The sequence below is a fragment of the Ursus arctos genome, unplaced genomic scaffold, assembly GCF_023065955.2.
Source record: "Ursus arctos isolate Adak ecotype North America unplaced genomic scaffold, UrsArc2.0 scaffold_13, whole genome shotgun sequence".
Taxonomy (NCBI): domain Eukaryota; kingdom Metazoa; phylum Chordata; class Mammalia; order Carnivora; family Ursidae; genus Ursus; species Ursus arctos.
In genome coordinates, this window is record NW_026622797.1 from 11,957,451 (window position 1) to 11,976,474 (window position 19,024).

Sequence of the window (19,024 nt, forward strand, 5' to 3'; positions counted from 1 at the left end):
GGCTGGCCAGAGCCGAAAATATTTCCTGTCCCTTCACAGGAAAAGTTTGCCAACTCCTGATAGCAATGACCCCAAATCACAAAAGATTCTTCTTCTGAAATTAGCCTTAATTAAAACTCAACATAACCTATAAAACTCTATTCTGAAAATTTTTAGTGAGAAAAGTGGAAACTTAAAAAATGACTTTTATGTTATTTTTCTAGAGACTACAAATGGCATCTTAATTCACATGAGATTTAAGCCCTTTTATGTCCTATGCTTTCAACTGTGTCCAAAACACAGCACCTGCCTGCCCGGCTGGCGCGGATCCAGAGCTCCGAACTCTCGCTGGGTTTTGCTTTACTTTGTGCTGCTTTTTGATGCCTAAGACAATTCTGTTTGTCCTGTGATTCAGGGCAGTTAGACCTGAATTTTAATCCTTTCTGTGATGACTTTATACCACTTAACATTCGTTCTAAATATGTTTGTCTGGTTAAAGATGTCTCTAAGCCAATATCTTTCAACTGAATTTTTTTTGTAAAACATATACTTAACTATGACTTTTCCATCAACACTACTCTCAGCCACTCTTCCACCCAGAGGTGCTAATATCTGGGCTCAGGTCCACTTCCCTTCTCTTCCTTCAGTATTCTCTCATAGCCCACTTTCATCCTGGCAGTCAAATAAATTAAACTTGTGTATTTACCGTAACCCTTCTTTAGCAGTTAATGGCTTCACTGAACATTCTAGTCGGTTTCCGTGTTTACTGCCAGTTTTCCCAAACACAGCATTTCTATTCAAGAGTTAGGTCTCTGACTTTATTCTTGGCAACAGATAATAGATTACTGAAGCAGTTTCTGCAGGAAAGGTCTTGAAGTGTTACATTTCTGAGGATTTACTGAGCCTTTTTTTTCTATTTGAAGGAAAACAATCCATCAGTATAAACACCAATTGCGATCATATTCTTGACCAGCTAGAGCTTTGTTCAATCTGACAGCCACCAATTTTCCGGGCAGGTCAAGTCTGTATGAGAAATAAAAGACCGAGGGCAAGACAGCTAAACCCTGGAAGGGGGTGATCGCACACGCTTGGGCTTAACAGTTCAGGCTGTGTCCGCCTCTCCCTAGGACGGCGCTGCCCAGCAACCTCAGCCCAGGCTGCCCCCGAGCTGAGTCCTCTCCCCTTTCCTGCGGTTCCCTAAGAAGTATATTGTCTTTCTAGTTGTCATCTACATGGGCTCCTGGTGGCCTTACCCAGAAAAACAAAAAGTAGGGTAGCACCTGGTTCCTAGCTGCAGACCAAGCACTGAGCTCCGCGAGCAGCTCTAAGATGCTCAGAAAACTCTAAGTCGGTTGCACCCATCCCAGTTCCCCGATGGTCCTCCTTGAGCATCTCAGCTTCCAGACTGCCGCAGACTTGCATTCCTTAGTTGGCTTGGTCTGTCTTCCCATGTTGGTCTAACAGAAGCCTTGGGTCTGCCCATTCCCACAGAGCCCTCTCATCCGCGAGGGTGGGGCTGGGGGGTTGCAGGCACTTCACAGCCACACGGACTAACGGGGCCGACAGCAGCCCCCCTCATCCACCCAGGCTTAGCACCCCTCGCAGTTTACAAAGCTATTTCTCACACATGGCTCTCCTTTGATCTCACCTCCTTGAAACTATCATGGAAATACTGTCCTATTCTTTTTAATAAGTATATAAGGATTCAGAGGACGAGGAGACTTTCCGAAAGCCCGCCAAGCAGGCAGTGGGAGGCTCCAGCACTTGGTTCCCACCTGTCCAGCAACAGCAGATTAAGAGACAAACATCTTTCCCCCGTAGTACAGCAAGGGATGAAATCCTTCTTGTGAATCTTATCTCTTCTATATCCCACTCTCCAAATGCAAACTGCAAATATGCTGTTTGGGATAGTCGTGGCCACAGTGACACTCAGAGTCACCGCCAGGTGACAGCAGCACATGCCCCCCGCCCCCGCCCTGAGAAGGAGGCACGGAATAGCCAGCATGCTTGCAGTTGCCCTCACAGTCTCCAGAAGAAACCAAGCCATGGTTTCTCTTTCTGGGACAGGTGGACGAGAGTATATGCTCTGACTTGGGGGATGAAGGGGGCTATCTCCCTGCCTGAATTTGATGCAGATGAATTATGAATTCTTTAAAAACATTCCTGAGCATTTGAACTTCACCATCTATGATCTCTTTCTGTACAGCAAACCAAGGTAGCTACCAGGGCTGACGGCCCTGCACGACCCCACGGAGCTGCGGGAAGACGGGAGTCGGCTCTTCTCACCCACTCTGGTGGCTCGTACCTTTAGGACACTGTAACAACTATACTGACATTTTTTTTTTAAGATTTTATTTATTTGAGAGCGAGGTAGAGAGGAGAGAGAGCGAGCACGAGCAGGGGGAGAGGGGCAGAGGAGAGAGAGAAGCAGAAGCAGACTCCCCACTGAGCAGAGCGCCTGACGCGGGACTCGATCCCAGGACCCCGAGATCATGACCTCAGCTGAAGGCAGATACTTACTCAACTGAGCCACCCAGGCGACCATACCTACAGCGACTTCTACCGATTGCTGTTCCAGTAGGTTGCATGGGTCAAGGATGGCCCTCAGTCACTTACAAAGAATGGTGCGGGGGTAGGGAGAGAAAGTCTAGACCCTCCGACTTGTCTGAAACCTACCACATCCTCTTTGGGCTCAAAAAGGCCTGGACTGTCAGTTCTAATATTTGGCTGAAAATAGTACCTGGAAACCGGTTTCTAAAAAACTGTAGCTTTGGGAAGAAAAATCACAAAAATATGAAATGTAAATTATTTGTTAATATCCTGACCACCTTTCTTGGGCATGGATGTTGCCAAGTGCTATTTGCCTTGACTGAGCACAGATACAACCTGCAGTCCCCTTTATTCCAGTTGTAGTTAATTTTTTTCCCTAGATTTAAGCAGTGTTATTTTTTTAGAGATTTATTTGAGAGAAAGAGAGAGGAAAAGGCAAAAGGAGAGAGAATCCCAAGCAGACTCTGCACTGAGAACGGAACCTGACACAGGGCTGGATCTCACGACCCTGAGATCATGACCTGAGCTGAAACTGAGAGTCAGATACTTAGCCGACTGAGCCGCCCCAGCGCCCCATTTAATCAGCATTATGATCGAGTTTGTTACATTACTCTGGGTTGTATCTTACTGACGGGGTCTCAAGTTAATCATCTCCTGTGGAACAATGTCTGCCTCACACACATTTATCTGAGACTTCACCATCAATCTCTAAAAATCTAACACTGACTTGACAACAGAAATGAGGTCATAAAATTTAAACTAGGACACAATTATTTTTGATAAACCATTTGGCAATATGATCAACCTTCTAGAAAATGCAAGTTGATAAATCCAAGGTAACCAAAACCATGTTTCCCCAGCAGCATGGAGCACAGAGGACGGTTATAAAAACATACACAAGACAGGCAGGAGCTCAAGCAAAACCAAAAGACGTCAGAGACAACGTGACCATGACAGAATGTCAATTTAAAACTTTTTGAAAGCCTCAGACACAGGAAACTGATTGTAAATCTCACCTGAGATTACCGGTTTGATAATCGTCTCTCCATCATGGAAACTCATCTACAAAACCACCATGTTCAAGACCTTGTCAGGCAGTTGAGGGGAGAGAGAGCAGATGCCCTGCCCCATCCTGGTGCCTGGAACAGGTGGCTGATGCTGCCCAGGCCAGTCTTATCTGATCATCCTTTATGTCGTGGCTGAATGAACTATGAAGGCACTGGATTCTAGAACATTCCAAAGCCAACTCGAAGACCCTTGACAGGACTCCTCGAGTGACACAACACTTGTGGAACCTCCCAGCCTGTGCAATGCCAAGCCAGAACCTTCTAAGCAATTGCACATCTAAGAGCTTCCTCATCTGACATCTGTTTTCTGAAAATACAAGAGAACTCAGGCGGCAGCAAAGACAGGGTGTAAAGGAAGGTGAGCCACAGGGGAGGAGGGATGCTTGCAGGCTGAACAAGCAAAAGGAGGGACAGGGAGGCGCGACAGCAAACAGAAGAATGGAAAGGAGAAAAGACAGACTGGGGGTGTCGAAACCATGCCTTCAGTTTTCTCCTGTCTCCCATATTAGTGACAAATATATTTTTTGTTGCCTGGTCCTTCATGCTATTATCAAGAACAACAGGAGACTGATTTATGAAACTAATAATCCAGCCTTTCCCCCAGGGAGTTAGAGGCCAGTACTGGAGGGAGTGAAGCGTTCCCCGCGGGGTCCCCAGACCCCTGCTCCCTCAGCGCCTGGCCCCGCCACCATGGCACTAAGTCAGCTCCGAGCGGACTCTACAGAGGAAATTGCAGAATGACTCACAACTTCTCAAAACTTTTTCAGCAAGTGAAAGCAGCTACCACGTGGGGCTGGGACATTATTAAAAGGTGAGACTCTGCTGTGAGTAATGAAAGGCGTGAAAAGAACGCACTGAGGCTCAGAGACATCTGCGTTCATGCAGGACAAGCGAAGTCTTCACCGGACCACAATCTCTGACACACAAGATCTTTAATGGAGGCATCAACACGACTGTCTCAGCTTCCCACCAATGGCAAACATCGGGGAATGCCTTGTGGGGGAGGTCCCAATGAAGGAAGGAACAGAGGTGACCCTACACCATCCCCCATTCTTGGTAAATATTGAAGGTAAGACGGGATTCATGGCGCCCAAAGAGTGGCCAGCCAACAAGAGATCATAACTGCGGTTGTTATTCCTTCAAAAGACAAGGAAAGGAGCGAGCAGCAGAGCCTTTGCTGGCTTGCTGACGTGACGGGGCTGGGACGAAGTTCCCTCAGTGGCCCCAGGGAAACCACGGGATCATCTGCTGCCCACTCATCCCCTGAACTGGGCATATAACCATCCCTCTGGTCCCACACACAGCTGTTGATTCCACTAAAGGGAGTTCTACTAAATGTTGGTTTGGGGTCAAGATCTAAATTTATACCCTGCCTCCCCAGAAATCACGTTTCTTCACTAATTACAGAAGAAAAAACTCTGAAAATGCTAGGACACCAGTGCATAATGCTGTACCCGTGTTCCACAATGCAGGGATGTCGAACCACCACCATCAGTATTCTCCTTGGTCTCAGCCTAACCATTTGTGCCATCTGGAGTGGGGTTCTTTTTATGTCATGTTCCGCAATGTCTCTTAGCACATTAAAATAAGGCCTTAATACTGCCAGGCCCACCACACCAATCAGACCTGAAGATAAAGACAAAGTTCAAAATGTCACTTGGCTAAAGAAACACAGAGCTGGGGGCGCCTAGGTGGCTCAGGTGGTTATCATCCCACTCCTGATCTCGGCTCAGGTCTTGATCTTGGAGTCCAAAAAAATTAAATAAAATAAAATAAAGGAAAAGAAAAGAAACACGGTGCTTTTCATTCTGCAAGTACCTGATAACTAAGTCTGTGATGTTAATAATATTAAGTCAAGGCAGAAGCTAGACTACGCAGGTGTTTCCTCAAAGTCGAATTAGGAACGTAGAGCTCACCGATCCCTAAGGAGGAAATCTGTGGGTAAACAGCAGCAGAGCGAGCGCCCTAGAATTGCAGTGACTTCTCACGTACAGGAGAAGTTTCCTGAGGGGCCATCGCTTTCATCAGATGCTCAGTGGTCTGCCCTAAGTTATTTTTCTCAACCAGGTAAGAGAGTAAAAGCCTGGGGCAGATGCGGGAATAGAGCACCTAACTCTCCTCACCTTCACTTCCCACGACCTTCAACCTCCATAAACCGTACAGGTTTTAACTTCAATAACTGTGTGAAGGACAATAAATAACCAGTGCTAATTCTGGGTTCTTCTAGAATGTCTTTTTCTTTTAAGCAGCTCTCTGTATTCATGAGGAGAAAAGGCTACGTCAGGCAACACATGGCCTCAGAGCAGGTGTTGGGGCAGAGAGACGCCGGGAGAGGGGTCAGAGCAGCACAGAGCGCGCCAGGACGGGCCTCCACGACTGGCAGCCCCACCCCTCGGGGCGCAGGTGCAGAAGCCTGAAGACTTCTCCGAGGACGAAGGATTTCGGTGTAAGGCTTGGGGCCCAACCCCACGTGTTCTGCCCCAGCGACCACCCGCGTCCAGCAGGCTTCCCCTGAGAACACGCACGAGCCTGCAAATAGGGTTTACTGAAGGTGGGGTCTGGCCCGAGACTCCCCGCTCAGACTCCCTGATTTCTTCTCCAAACAAAGGGAGAGGATTCTGAAATTATTCTGTCTCCAATCCAGGAAGCCTAGAAAGAAAACAAACATGGAGGAACAGAGGGCGGAACACCGGGGAAGAGCAGGATGAAGACGAAGGAGGGGGCGGCCTCGCCTCCACAACCACATCCAAAAGCACATGGCCCACTCTGCAACCAGCACAGACCACAGGCGACCTGCCACCCCCGCCCCCACACCAGGACTTGCCCGGGCAGGAGGCAACGGGGGAGGCCCCAAGGAGCGCAGCTGGGGTCCCTCTCCGCCCCCCACCACCCAAGATGCAGGCGGCTGGCTGGCTGCTCTTCGAACGTGGGCCTTTACTTGCCTCGGAAAGGACAAACCACCTTCTTCCAGTCTCGCCTCGGAGAGGCTGGGCGCGAAATCGCAGCCCCGCTGTCTCGAAGGAGAGGACAAGCAGGGAGAGGCCCGCACCAGACATCACTGTGACAAGCGAGCCCTCGTGTGCAGACAGCATCTCTGCTCGGCGGGGCAAGGCCTTCGCGTGGCCCGGCTCCGGGGACGCTCAGGCACTTCCTGTGAGTCACGGTCCCGACAGTGTGAGGAGGGGGTGTAATTATCCCTTCAGCACTGCCAGTGAATTCCAGAGCTGCGACTACCGACAAGCCCACCCGCCCTCTTGCTGATTCACGCCGTGGTGCCAGCATGGCCTCCTGATGCCTTCCTGCTTCTTCCTCCCTCCTGTGTGACTCCCAGGAGGACTCCCCGTGACCACTCGTTCCTGTTCCCAGAAAACCAGGGTGAAGGGCGACGTCTGGAGGAGAATGAGGAAGCAAGGGTCAGAGGGAGGCAGGAAGGAAAGGGCCGGTTGGGGCTGGGGGAAGAGGCCAAAGAGGAGGAAGGAAGAGGCTGGAAGGGAAACCAGCCACGTTACTAAGAAGGGAAGGGGGAGACAGGGACTGAGCGGCGTCCTGAAGGCTTCCAGCCTCCCTGAGTTGGTGCTGTTGTGCCCAGTACACAGATGAGGGGATAGAAGAGCAAGAGGGCCATAGCTGACCCCAGGCCAACCCCCAGGAGCCCTACAGTCTGGCTTTCCAGACCAGTCACATTGGGCTGGACTCACTCTGCTGCCCGAACAGACATACTCTATGCCCATAGAGGGCATGCAAGCATGGCTCCCCGTGGCCCCCATACCCCAGCCAAGTCTCCTTAACAAGCAGCCCCAGCCTCTTAGCTTCCAGAGCCTCGCTGGCAAAGGCGCAGACAGCAGAGCGCTCACCAGGCACTAGCATGTTGTTGGCAGTTTCTGGGTCTCTGGGCTCCGAAGAGCTCACAGCTCTGCAGGGGCAGCAACCCCCTTCCCATTTTCCAGTTTGCTTGTGCCAGGGACACGTTGGCCCAGCACAAGCCGCTTTAGGACCCAGCCCCACAGCCATGTTGGTAGGGTGGCAGCTGGGAGAGAAAGTGAAGTCAACACCGGCAACATGTCTTCCATTGCCTTCTTGTCAACTCCACTGTTGGTCTCCCTTCCCTCAGACAAGCTCTCCCTGCCCAAACTGCTTGCCATGTAGCTACTGGCTCAGAGGGTTCCATTCTCTTCTCAACGCCAGCCCCCTTCCAGCTCACTGCTGGCCCTGCCCACACCCTGCACGGAGACTTGGTTTTCCTCCCCTTCCTTCCTACCTGCCTGCCTTCCCCCCCACACCCTCCCTCTCTCTCTCTCTCTCACACCTGACACTGGGTAACATCTCCAACCCTACTGAATAGAGCATATAAGTGACTCTTGGCAACAAAGAGGACAGGGCTCTTGCGTGCCTCACGGCGCAGTGATGGCCCTTCCTGCCACACCCACCAAAGAGCTGGCATCTTCCTGACACATCAGCCCTAAAGATCAGGACAGACCAGGAGCGGGACACTAACACCTGGAGCTAGGAAAATAGTCATTAAAAAAGAAAGAATTCCAATCAGCTCCAAAAAGATCAAATGGACTGTTAGACTCCCACGCAAACTAAGCACAGTTGCTTCCAACAAATCCCCGAACTTGCCGCCCAGCCCCGCCACACGATGTACTGCGGGGTCAGAAACGCAGAACAGGGCCTTCGAGAGCCGGGCAGGAGACTCGGCTCAGCCTGCTCAGTCTAGCCTGAACCCACGGCACCTCTCTAGGCCGAGGAGACGCTTCTCTTCCGAAAGGCACAAGTCTGTAAGACCTCCTGACAGGTCATGTCTCAGGCCTCGCCGAGCTGCTCGGTATTCACGGCGCACGCCTGCTGCAGAGAAAGGCAGGCCCGACAGATCCTACTGTGTTCGTCATCTGAGCAGGCCTGCAGAAAACAGTGTCCACCCGCTCCCTCGGCCTAAGAAAAACAGCTCAGGGGGGCGGGTTTGGTCTTCGTGTGGGTGACCGACAGCTAAGAGGACCCAACTGCCAGGGCCTTCGTGTCCAGTTCTTCTCTGTGTCCTGGGACAGCTCCACAGGACATGACCACCTGACAGACCCTTCAGGAAGACTGGGTGGGTGGCAGGGGCGGGTGAGCCGTGTGAGGGGAGCAGACTAAGAATGCACGCAGAGGGCCGTATGTGCAGGGGACATGGCAGGAAGGAGGACCTCTCAGCCTAACAGTCTCTCACGGGCGTGTGTGTAATGGTGCATAGCCTCTCAGCAACACAGGACTGGTGGTGGCACTGTTATTTTTACTCCCAAGGGAGGACAGGGGCTTCAACTGGCTGGGCGCCCTGCCCCACGTCACGCAGTGGCAAAGCCTGGCGGGCCAGGAGACACACTCAGGTTTCCAACCATCAGGCTGAGACTTCTTCCCGTTTACACCACTGCCCACTTCGTCTCAGCACTGAGAACGCCAGACGCCAAGTCATTTCCAGGGACAACGGGGTCTGCACAGAGGATGCTATCTCCCTGTTCATTTGTATGTCAGGGATTCTGTCAGATGACATGCATTTAGAAATAGGTATATTTAGCTCTTTAAAAGAGACCATGATCATATTAATCTACTGAATAGCAGCCATGTAGAAAGACCACGATTTATAAAGAAACTGTATTTTAATTTCGCTTTGTAGCCAAAACATCTTACAACCAAACAGATCTTGAAATAATACCGGCGACTCAAAGATAAGGTAGAAAGATGTACAACGCAAACATGCCGGAAAATAAATCATATGTCCAATAATCTTTTCCTTTCACTTCTTAGAAATGCAAGGTCTTAAAAGGAATTCATGTAAAAGACTCACAAGGTTAAGATAAGTGGGTGAGCAGGCATTAAAAATTAAATGCAAGTTATGTTCATGCTGTGTTCTAAAACCTAACCAATAGTGCATGTCCCTTTTTTCCACCTTGCACAAATGAAAGGGCAAAACAGATCTTAAGCGTTATTAAATTGCAAAGAGCACAACACACAGTCGTCACGCTGTGTATCTCCAGATCCCAATGCTCTCTGTTCTAGCAACACAACGCCTACAAACTGTAAAAATAATCACTGCCAAAGCCACACTAGGTGATTACATAAAATTCTTCTAAAAAAGCTGAAAAAAATATTTAATCAGGAATAACTAAAGTAAAAGCTCTGCTTACCTCGTAGAAAACGGTTTCACTTTTGTGGATTTTCTTTTACAGCATGAAGTCCAACAGGAGCATGTGCTATGCTCCAAGGAAATCTCACAAAACAGAAAATGATCTACTGTCTTAATTACTCCTCTTTTCAAGCGGATTTTACAGAGTAAATATTTGAAATTTCCGGGCTTTCTGATACATTTCAAAAGGACAAAACTATTTCAGAGATCCACTGAAAAACCCTTGCAAAGTAGGAACGAGAAAGGAAAAGTCGACAGTGCCACAGAGAAACTAGAATCCAAAAGACATTCTCGCATCCTTAGCCGTAAAGACTGCTTAAAGATTACAGTCAGGATTCCCTTCTGGAAAGAATGGCACATCTTCTCGTCTGCATAACAATCTATAGACATTTCAGAGTAAAATCAACTTTCCAGACAGAGAAAAAGGAAACCATGCAGGCATGCCTACATTTGGGTCAGAATCCACACCCCTGAGGTCAAAGCCCTCGCTTACTTACATGCTGTACATAGAAAGGGGGAGTTCAAAGGAAACTGCTCCCTCTGGGAGAAAGGATTCCATCTACAGTCGGCTGTTGGGAAATGATTAAGACGCACGTTCTCTCACTCTCATCCCCAGGCAATGAACAAATCCCCAACTGTTGTTCCAAGTCTCATTCGCAAGGACGTCCTAGCGCCACCAAGCTCTTCCTCCGAGGCAGCGCTCGTGGCTGGGGAAGCTCACCCCCTTCTTCTGGTTTCCACCCCACGCCAAGCCTGCTGGCTCCAGGGAGACACCAGGTTAGGGCACACTCAGGGACAACAGAGCCACAAAGTGCCACATCTTCGGAGTCGGCTCGGAGACAGGAACATGGACTGCAAACCGAATTTCTGCACAGCCTGCTGCTTAGCCCACCTCGAGTCCCCAGAACCACCCAGAAACTCTTTCAACCCCCTCACCCAAAGAGAAACTGTTTATTCCTTTCAAAATCCAAACTGTTACAATAGTGCCAGCTAATTGCTAACAATACTGGGGGAAAAAAAGAGCCCGCACACAGGAGAGGTTGACAGGGGCACACAAAGAGCCGTGACAGTAATAGGCACCCTTGAGGAGCAAGACGGCAATCAATTATGAGCCATTTGCAGAAATTGCGGGGCTGTCAAAAGCCCCACTTACAGCTGTGCTTCATCAAGCCAGGCGGCATTTGATTTTCAAGGGAAATTATTCCTTATTTCCAAGTCTAGAATATTATTAGTAAAATATCCCAAACAACTCAGGTTCAACCCGGGTCTCATCTGAAAAGAAGTTAATGACCCCTGAGAAGGCTACATGGGCCAGGGTGGGAAGCCCGGGAGACAGAGGCGGGTCTTCTCTGCAGAGCAGTGACCCCCTCCTGTGGGCACCGCGGGGGCAGTGTCAGGGCGAGCCCGAAAGATCCATGCCCAGCACATGGACAGGCATCATCCACCTCCCAAACCACTGCTGGAAAACAGAAAAAGACTGCTTTTAGGTATAACCTGACGTGTCCAGTGGGCTGAAAATAATAATACAGAACAAAATGTCTTCTTTTTTTTTTTTTTAGAGTGAAAGAGTAAGCATGGGGGGGGGGGAGACTTTCCAGCACTGAGCCTGATGTGGGGCTCGATCTCACAACCCTGAGATCACGACCTGAACTGAAATCAGGAGTTGCACGCTTAACCGATGGAGCCACCCAGCCGCCCCTGTCTTTTAATTCTTCAATTCAGAACTTTCTTTTCACTAACATACATCCCCATTATTACTTCTGATGGTCACCAATTCTTTCCCAAGGAACAAAGAATGTGTGAATTAAGTAACTTCCAGGCTTTAGGCTAGGATTGCTGAGAAATGCCCTGAAGTCCTTTGTTATGGACAAATGATCTTCAGGTTTGAAGAAGGTCAGACAATGACTATTCTGGACTTGAGAGGGACTGACAGCAACGCTCACCACAATGACATTCTCTTTCAATACTTTTGTTTTCTGTGTTCTTTGGTATTTATATTTTTTAAAGATTTATTTTTTGAGAGAGAGTGAGCACATACGAGCAGGGAGGGAGGGAGACAGAGAATCTCAAGCAGACCCCAGACCCACTGCAGAGCCTGACGTGGGGCTCAACCTCACAACCCTGAACTTATGACCTGGGCCGAAATCAAGAGTCACACACTTAACCAACTGCACCACCCAAGCGCCCCTCTTTGGTATTTATTTATATGCTTTCTCCTCTAACCATTTTAGTAACGAAAACTAAGCTCAGCCTGCTCCAATTTCAAGCTCAACTACAGCTTTTCCTCCTTTCCTTGCTAACTGATGCTCCAATGTTCATTTGGTAAACACTTTGTTTCATTATGACAGGTATTGTTAAATGACAGAGTTGGGAATCGCCTTCACATGGTACTTCTTGCATATTTATTTTATTGAGTGTTAAAATCTAGAAAAAGTCTTTCCTTTCCTTCTTAAGAACTTTAATGTGGAACTCAAGTAGATTACAACAGAGAGGGGATCACCTCCCTAGTGGCGTTAAGTGATCTCCCCCGAGCCGCCGCACTGTGCCGGTGCCCCCCGGGCGCGCTTACCTTAAATAGACAGCCGAGCTTCTCAAGTGTGTCAGAAATACATACTTTTTTACAAAAACTTAAGACAAAGCCAACAAAACACATTCAGTTGATGCTCTAGGACGCATTTCTTAAAAAAATAATAATCACTATTAACTATGATGTTGTGTTCCCAAAAGTAACTAATCCACCAGAGACCGACCAGAGGCATAAGACTAAAAATGTAGTTAATTTCAGTTTAGTAAGAGATACTGCATCCTGGGGGCACAGCCAGATCGAGTGTTTCGTCTGAGGAATCGGAAAGAAGAGAAGAGAGATTTTGGAGGAGGCGGATCAGGAATGGGGGAGCGATACAGGGAGGGGTGAGGGAGAGGACGAGGCAGGTCAGGGGCCACCAGAACCCGCCCCGCAGTGGGCAGGCTCCATCCCGATCCCCTTCTCACAGTGACCATCACCCACGGGTGTGTCACATGGCTGCTCCCCAAAGGGACCGGCCCCTGGTGGTATCAGTCTAACCCAGGAGACTGTAAGTTGTCTTTTCTTTTTTTTTTTTAACATTTTATTTATTTATTTGACAGAGAGAGAGAGCACAAGCAGGGGGAGTGGGAGAGGAAGAAGCAGGCGGCCAGCGGAGCAGGGAGCCCGATGCGGGGCTCGATCCCAGGACCCCAGAATCACACCCTGAGCCGAAGGAAGATGCTTAATGACTGAGCCACCCAGGTGCTCCTCCATTCTTATATTTAAAACAAAAGCAAGGGACTGAAAACAGAGTTATAATGTCAAAATCAACTAAAACTGGACTGTGTATTAACACATCAGGGGGATCAGACCATTTCTGAAACGATGTTCGATGAACAATTAAAAACGCAGGAAAGGCATGGACTGGAACAAGTGATGTCGAGGATACGGAGAAATCAGAACCCTCACCCACCACTGACGGGCGCGGATGATGGTGCAGCCCTGTGGGACACACGTAAAAAGCCACACATAGGATGGGCACGTGACCTAGCAGTTCCACTCCTAGATGCGTATACAACAGAACTGGAAACGAGGACGAAACACATCTGAATGCCAATCTCCACCATAGCATTACTCACAACAGGCGAACCATGGGAACAAGCCAAGTGTCCGTCAACAGATGAACACCCGGGCACACAAAACGCAGCACATACCACGGACAGTTCCAGCCCTCAGAGGAAGGGGAGTTCTGACATACACCTCAACACGATGAACTCTGAAAACATTATGCCACACAAAATATGCCAGAAACAAAAGGGCAAATACCATGACACTCACACCCGAGGGAGCTTGGACAGGCAAAGGACGCAGGAAGTCCAAGAGAGGCGAGCCGGGGTCAGGGTGGGTGGGGGACTTGCGAATGGGGAGCCACGGTCTAACGGGTACTGAGTCTCTGCTTGGCATGATGAGAAAGTTCTGACACGGGCCGTGGTGATGGCTGCACGACACTGTGAATGTACTTAACACCACTGCAGTGTGCACTTAAAAATGATGAAAATACCGAATTTTATGTTTTAGATATTTTACCACAACAAAGTAACAACATTCCAAAAATAATTTATCTGTGGGCCAAAAAAAAAAGAAAAAAGAAAAAAAAGTAGGAAAGCAATAGAGTCATTAAATGTAAGTTCCAGAACACCTGAGCACAGACTGTCCTTGTCAAACTGTCCTAACATACTTCGCTTTGAATAAATAAGGAAACTACTTCCATTAAGGGGGAAAAAAAAGTCTGTTTCTGCGAGTGGACCGACGGATTGGATAACCCCGTCTCCTTTCCCCACTTCGGGTGAAGGGGGGATTCATGCTTGTCAGCCGGGTCCTTCATTTGGATCTGGGACAATATCTTACCCCGAACGTCTGCCCTGTCTTCTCCCCGTGGGGGACCTGGGCCAGCGCGCCATCGGTCTGACTCCTTTTCAGGCCAGTGGTGACATCAGGGACGTTGCTGAAATCTGCATAAAAAGTGACAAAAACACACATAAAAGTGAGTTTGGCCCTTTGCAGAGAATCATAATGACTGGTTTAAGGGTTCAGATAACGAGAGGGAGGGAACGAGCACTGACGGCGCCGGAGGCAGTGTGCAGGAGAGGCCCTTCCCACCACCCAAGGGTCTCCTGAGACGGACCCGGGCTCCGGCTACCGAAGAAGCCACGTCTCCTGCCGCTCTCAGTCAACGGCGACCAGTGACCAACCAAGGCAGTGACTTCAATGCCTTGTCATTCTGCCTGTTGCTGTGCACACTGTACTGCACTAATCTCTGATCTTAGAGAGTTTACTCCCACCAAGAATCAAACGGCAGTGACGATCGTTGGGTACTTCCCTATTTTGGGAAAAATCACCAGGGAAATCTTGGACAACCAGGAATGCAACAGCACGGACTCTTACTACAACCCACAACATGCTCATTTGAAAGCTTAACTTTTCATTTTCTGACATCAACCACAATTTTATCCTAAACTGAAAAGTCCCATGAGGAACAGCAAACCTTTGTTAACTTCTGGACTAAGGGTTAAGAAGGAAGAGCAAAGGCAAGTAAAAAGCTTCTGCTTTTTTTTTTTTTTTTCTTTTTCCAGCCTACAATCATACACACCTGCCAAGCCCAATTCTTTCCAGTGGCTCTCAAATTAACAAATTCAAGAAAGACAGAAAGACGAGCCTCTATCAAATATAACGCAGGTTTTCATTCTAACTCTTGTATTTGGTAGATTGTCCCCTCAACCAGGTGGAACCAGATGGTTTCTAATCCCCGTAGCTACAAGAAGTCAATGATCTTGAACCTGTCAAGTTGACCTAGGCTGACCCAGCATAGGTAGATGTTACTCAAGCATGATGGGACCAGGACACTGGTCTCTAAGAGACCTTTAGAAGCCATGGAAGCCCTAGAAAGTTGGTGAAACCCATGGATAGGAATGCTGGTCCACGATCCATGCTGATATAACCAACCACCACACAGACACTTGACTGTAAGACAAGAGGAGACCTAAAGAAAATATGTGAATGATCTACAGAATTCTGGCGCTCTAATTTCTTCTTCCTTTTGCCTCTTCCAAAACCCTCACCCTACCCAGAAAAGGACCAGAAAGTCCAAGTCACACTTGTTGGAGTAAGTTAGCTCGGATAAGGCAGTGCTGATCACAGATGCGTGAGACATCCCTGGGAAAATTTCAGATAGCAGTGACAGGTGGGAATACTTGGGTTTGCCTTTCCCAGGCCCCGAACACCACACCACGGAGGCAGTCCAGTCACCAGCAGGCTGACCACATGGGAAGCAAGATCAGTCCCTGAGCCAAGAGCAATGCACCACTGTTCCTCCATCACCGATGGCCTCCTTAGGCTGCTGTGTGCACCTGTGTTTAAGGGAGACCGACCAACAGGATCCACAAAAGGAAACAGCCTGTGTTCCTACTGTATTCAGCATAGACGCACCTTTTTCATCTATTCGACATTCACTTGTTGAGCACCGGCTGTTTTCTAGGTACGGTGCCAGGGATACAAAGATGAATGAGATGCAGTTACTGCTCTCAAGGTGAGCTTCTAGCCTTGGAGAAGGTGAAGCGTCACAGATGATGTGAGAAAAGTCCATGCAGTACGCACAGTCAGGAAGGAAGTTACTTCTGCAAAGGACCCTGAAAGACTTAATAGCAAAGGAAACACTTGAGCAAAGTCTTTAAATCTTGGGGGTAACTATTTGTCTTTAAGGCTAACAATGACCAGCGGGCAGTGGGGAGAGAGGATTCCAGAAGCAGGAGGCAGCTGAGTGAAGGCAAATCATAGGACGAGCCCAGCACCTTCTGGAAACGGGTTGAGCATGGCTGCGGTGGAGAAGGGAGGGAAGGTGCCCTGTGCCAGAGGAATCGATAAAGGCCAAGACCTTGGGAGAAAAACAGGTCAGAAAGTCACAGCAACACTGCAGGTATGAGGCAGAAAGACCCGAATGCCCTCAGAATAGAGTAAGAGCCAAAAAATGAAGTGAACACAGAAATCTGAGCAGGCAGACCCTCCAGGCCTCCTCTTTGCTGCTTGCTTCATAGAAAATGGTACGAAAAGGAGGCGTCAAGGACCTGGCTTTAAGCCTCGGTGACGGGGCAGACAGGGAACAGGAAGAGCTAGAGTGGTGCTCAGCAGCTTAGCTGTGACGGTCCCGAGCCTGAGACGCACGTGCGCCATCCAACGGGAGACGCTCTGAAGTCAGGCCGTCCAGGAACGTCTACGTGGGGATGTGGATCTGAATCCATCTGACCGCACCTGGCAGGGAAGCAGCCCCAGGAAGAACATGCAGAAGTAGACCAAGGAGAGAACCTGGAAATGCCAACGACGGTGTACGGGGGGAAAGAGGTCCTCAGAGGACATACCTGTCTTTACTCAGTAATGCCGAGGAGTAGAAGGAAATCACGCAGGAGCAGTGTCACGGAAGCTGTACACTGTGAGTCCCTCACCTCAGTGACAGGATCAGATCTGCACTACTGCTGCCTTTCCCTGGTCAATTCGGAGTGTCCGTATTCCCAGAGACCTGCACCGAGTACAGGACTTCGGACGCAGCCGATGCATTTATGCATGACGAGGATTTCTACGGCACCTGCTGCACGTTAGCTATGCCCTGAGTCCTGGGGATACAAAGACAACAGAGACCTGAAGTCCCCTGAAGAGCTCGGAGATGGCACATGGGCATGAGGCGCTCTGGAGCCGGGAGGAGCCAGATGGATGGTGGTGAAAATAACACGGCTGATGTCAAAAGTGGGTGCCAAGTGAATTCTGAGTCATCTATTCAATATATTCACAAAACTTTAGAACTGAAAGACTGAAATCTCCCCAAACTTTTTACCTCTTACAAAGGCAGAATGTTTACCCAGTAACAGAACTCTGGCTACCCCTTCTGGGTTAAACCCCTGCCCACCCCAGGAAACAAGGCTTTGCTATGCGTTGCTGAGGCTCCCCTATCACCCTTGCTACCCCTGGAACTTTAGAGAGCCTTTGGCTGCAGCTCAGATCCTCCCAGAGGCACAAGCTTAGACAGGATGGATCTCGGAACCAGCTCCCACTGAGGCTCACCTCAGGGATCCAAGAGGCGGAAGTGGTTCTGGATGGTTCCTGAGTTTTGCCAAGATAGGAAATCTCAGAGCTGTTCCACCACCCAAATTTCACAGAGGCGGAATGGTATCTGGGCACAGACAGAGTCTCTGCAGTGACTGACTCCTTTTCCAACCCACTAGCAATGCGCCAACGCTGTTCTAGACATGACAAAGCACGGGGGAAGCCAAGCTTGAGGGGCCCCAGTTTCCGACCCCAGCTCCAGGAGCCTCAAATTTCACCAGGACCTGTATCCCCATAAAAAGGAGTGTGCCTTAGTATTCTAGAGGAGAAAAGAGAACAAAGTAGGCCCTGGGAGAAAAGCAGATTGGCTCTTCAAAAAAAAGAAAAGAAAAGAAAAGAAAAAAAGCAAAGTGTAGGCCAGTGAGATCCGAATGCTGACTGACACAGAGGTTTTAAACACACACCGCACTGACATCTGTCCTAGGAGCCGAATGCCTACGCACAGCCCCACTTACACTCTGCCCACGTCCTGAGCACCAGCTGCTGACATGAGTCAATCCGTCCTTCCGCTGCCAACCTAAGAGCCGGCCTCTCACCTTGGGAGAGCCTCCCGGTGTGGTCGTATCCACGAGGACACAAGTTAGGGTGCCTGCTCCGACTTGGAGGGCCACGCGCGTACGCTTCCTGCCCAGCCGGGGTGCGGCGCACTCCGGTACAAGAACTTCAGACTCACTCCAGGAGTCTGGGGCCAATATGATGATGAATGATGGGAAATAGCAAAATTATAAGATCAGGTCAAGGTTATCGATTTACATCTGGTAAATACACCTTGTGTCTTTCTCACCTCATTCACGGTGGAAATTAACCACCTGGGGTGAGGCCCAGCCCCAGGAAACAGGGACCGCGGCAAGGACCTCCACTCGGCAGCTGGCCAGACAGGGCCGCGGCCTCCACGCCTACACGTGGGCCCGCTTGTTGCATTTGCGCAGCCCCTCGTCAGACGGCTGCCGAGCTCCGCACGCCTGCTGGCTACCAGGTAACCCTGTCACGTGCCGCACCGGGGACGAGGCTCAGCCAGCTCTCTCCTTCAAAACCAAACCTATTTCAAGGCACATGGGGCAGGTGCTCCTGGAAGGTGACTGTCCCTGCCCTCCCACAGCCCTGTAGTACCCCCACCCCCCAAGATGACCAGGGACACAGGAGGCTCCAGGTAGGACACACCTCGTAACTCAGTGTCTTCCCATCCCGGGCATCAGTATAGACCCTGCTGGTAGCACTGTCAGCCAAGCGGCCGGCAATCCCAAATCCTTCACGATGAAAGAGCAAAACCTGCATTCAAGTCACATCCTGGTGACCAACTTAAAAACGGAAACATCAAGAAACGCTAATGTTCAGGTTGCCTCGCCCACACAGCTGGTCGTGTGAATTCCGACCAAGTTTACGTTTCCAGCACTTCCAAATCCAACTTAGTACAGCTAATATGCAGGAGTTCGGGCTCTGCCATTTACTTCCCCGGTGCCGTAAGAAGCGTCAGGCTATGTGGATGCTGATATGGATACGCCCGTGGAGGAGGAATTCTCTGGAAATGCATGGCAACGGGGAAGTCTGGGAAGGGCTTGGGCGCGTGGTGGTAACCCTGCCAGTCTCCAGCCTGCTGCTCCCCGTCAGGAA

General features: G+C 49.6%; 1 protein-coding gene across 7 annotated transcripts in view; it reads right to left on the reverse strand.

Annotated features, from left to right (window-relative positions):
• The window catches only part of TIAM2 (TIAM Rac1 associated GEF 2), a 218,698-nt gene that overhangs the window by 26,575 nt on the left and 173,099 nt on the right, over positions 1-19,024 (reverse strand). For 6 of the 7 annotated variants that reach the window (XR_008958917.1, XM_057310930.1, XM_057310932.1 and 3 more), the window contains one exon: positions 14,171-14,274. Coding sequence is in view for 5 of the 7 variants with exons in the window: in XM_057310930.1 (XP_057166913.1) it covers positions 14,171-14,274 (104 nt within the window). In the remaining 2 variants the exon portion in view is untranslated. Of the gene's footprint in view, positions 1-10,253; positions 11,271-14,170; positions 14,275-19,024 lie in introns of those variants that run through there. The other variant, XM_048226090.2, reaches the window with a different exon arrangement.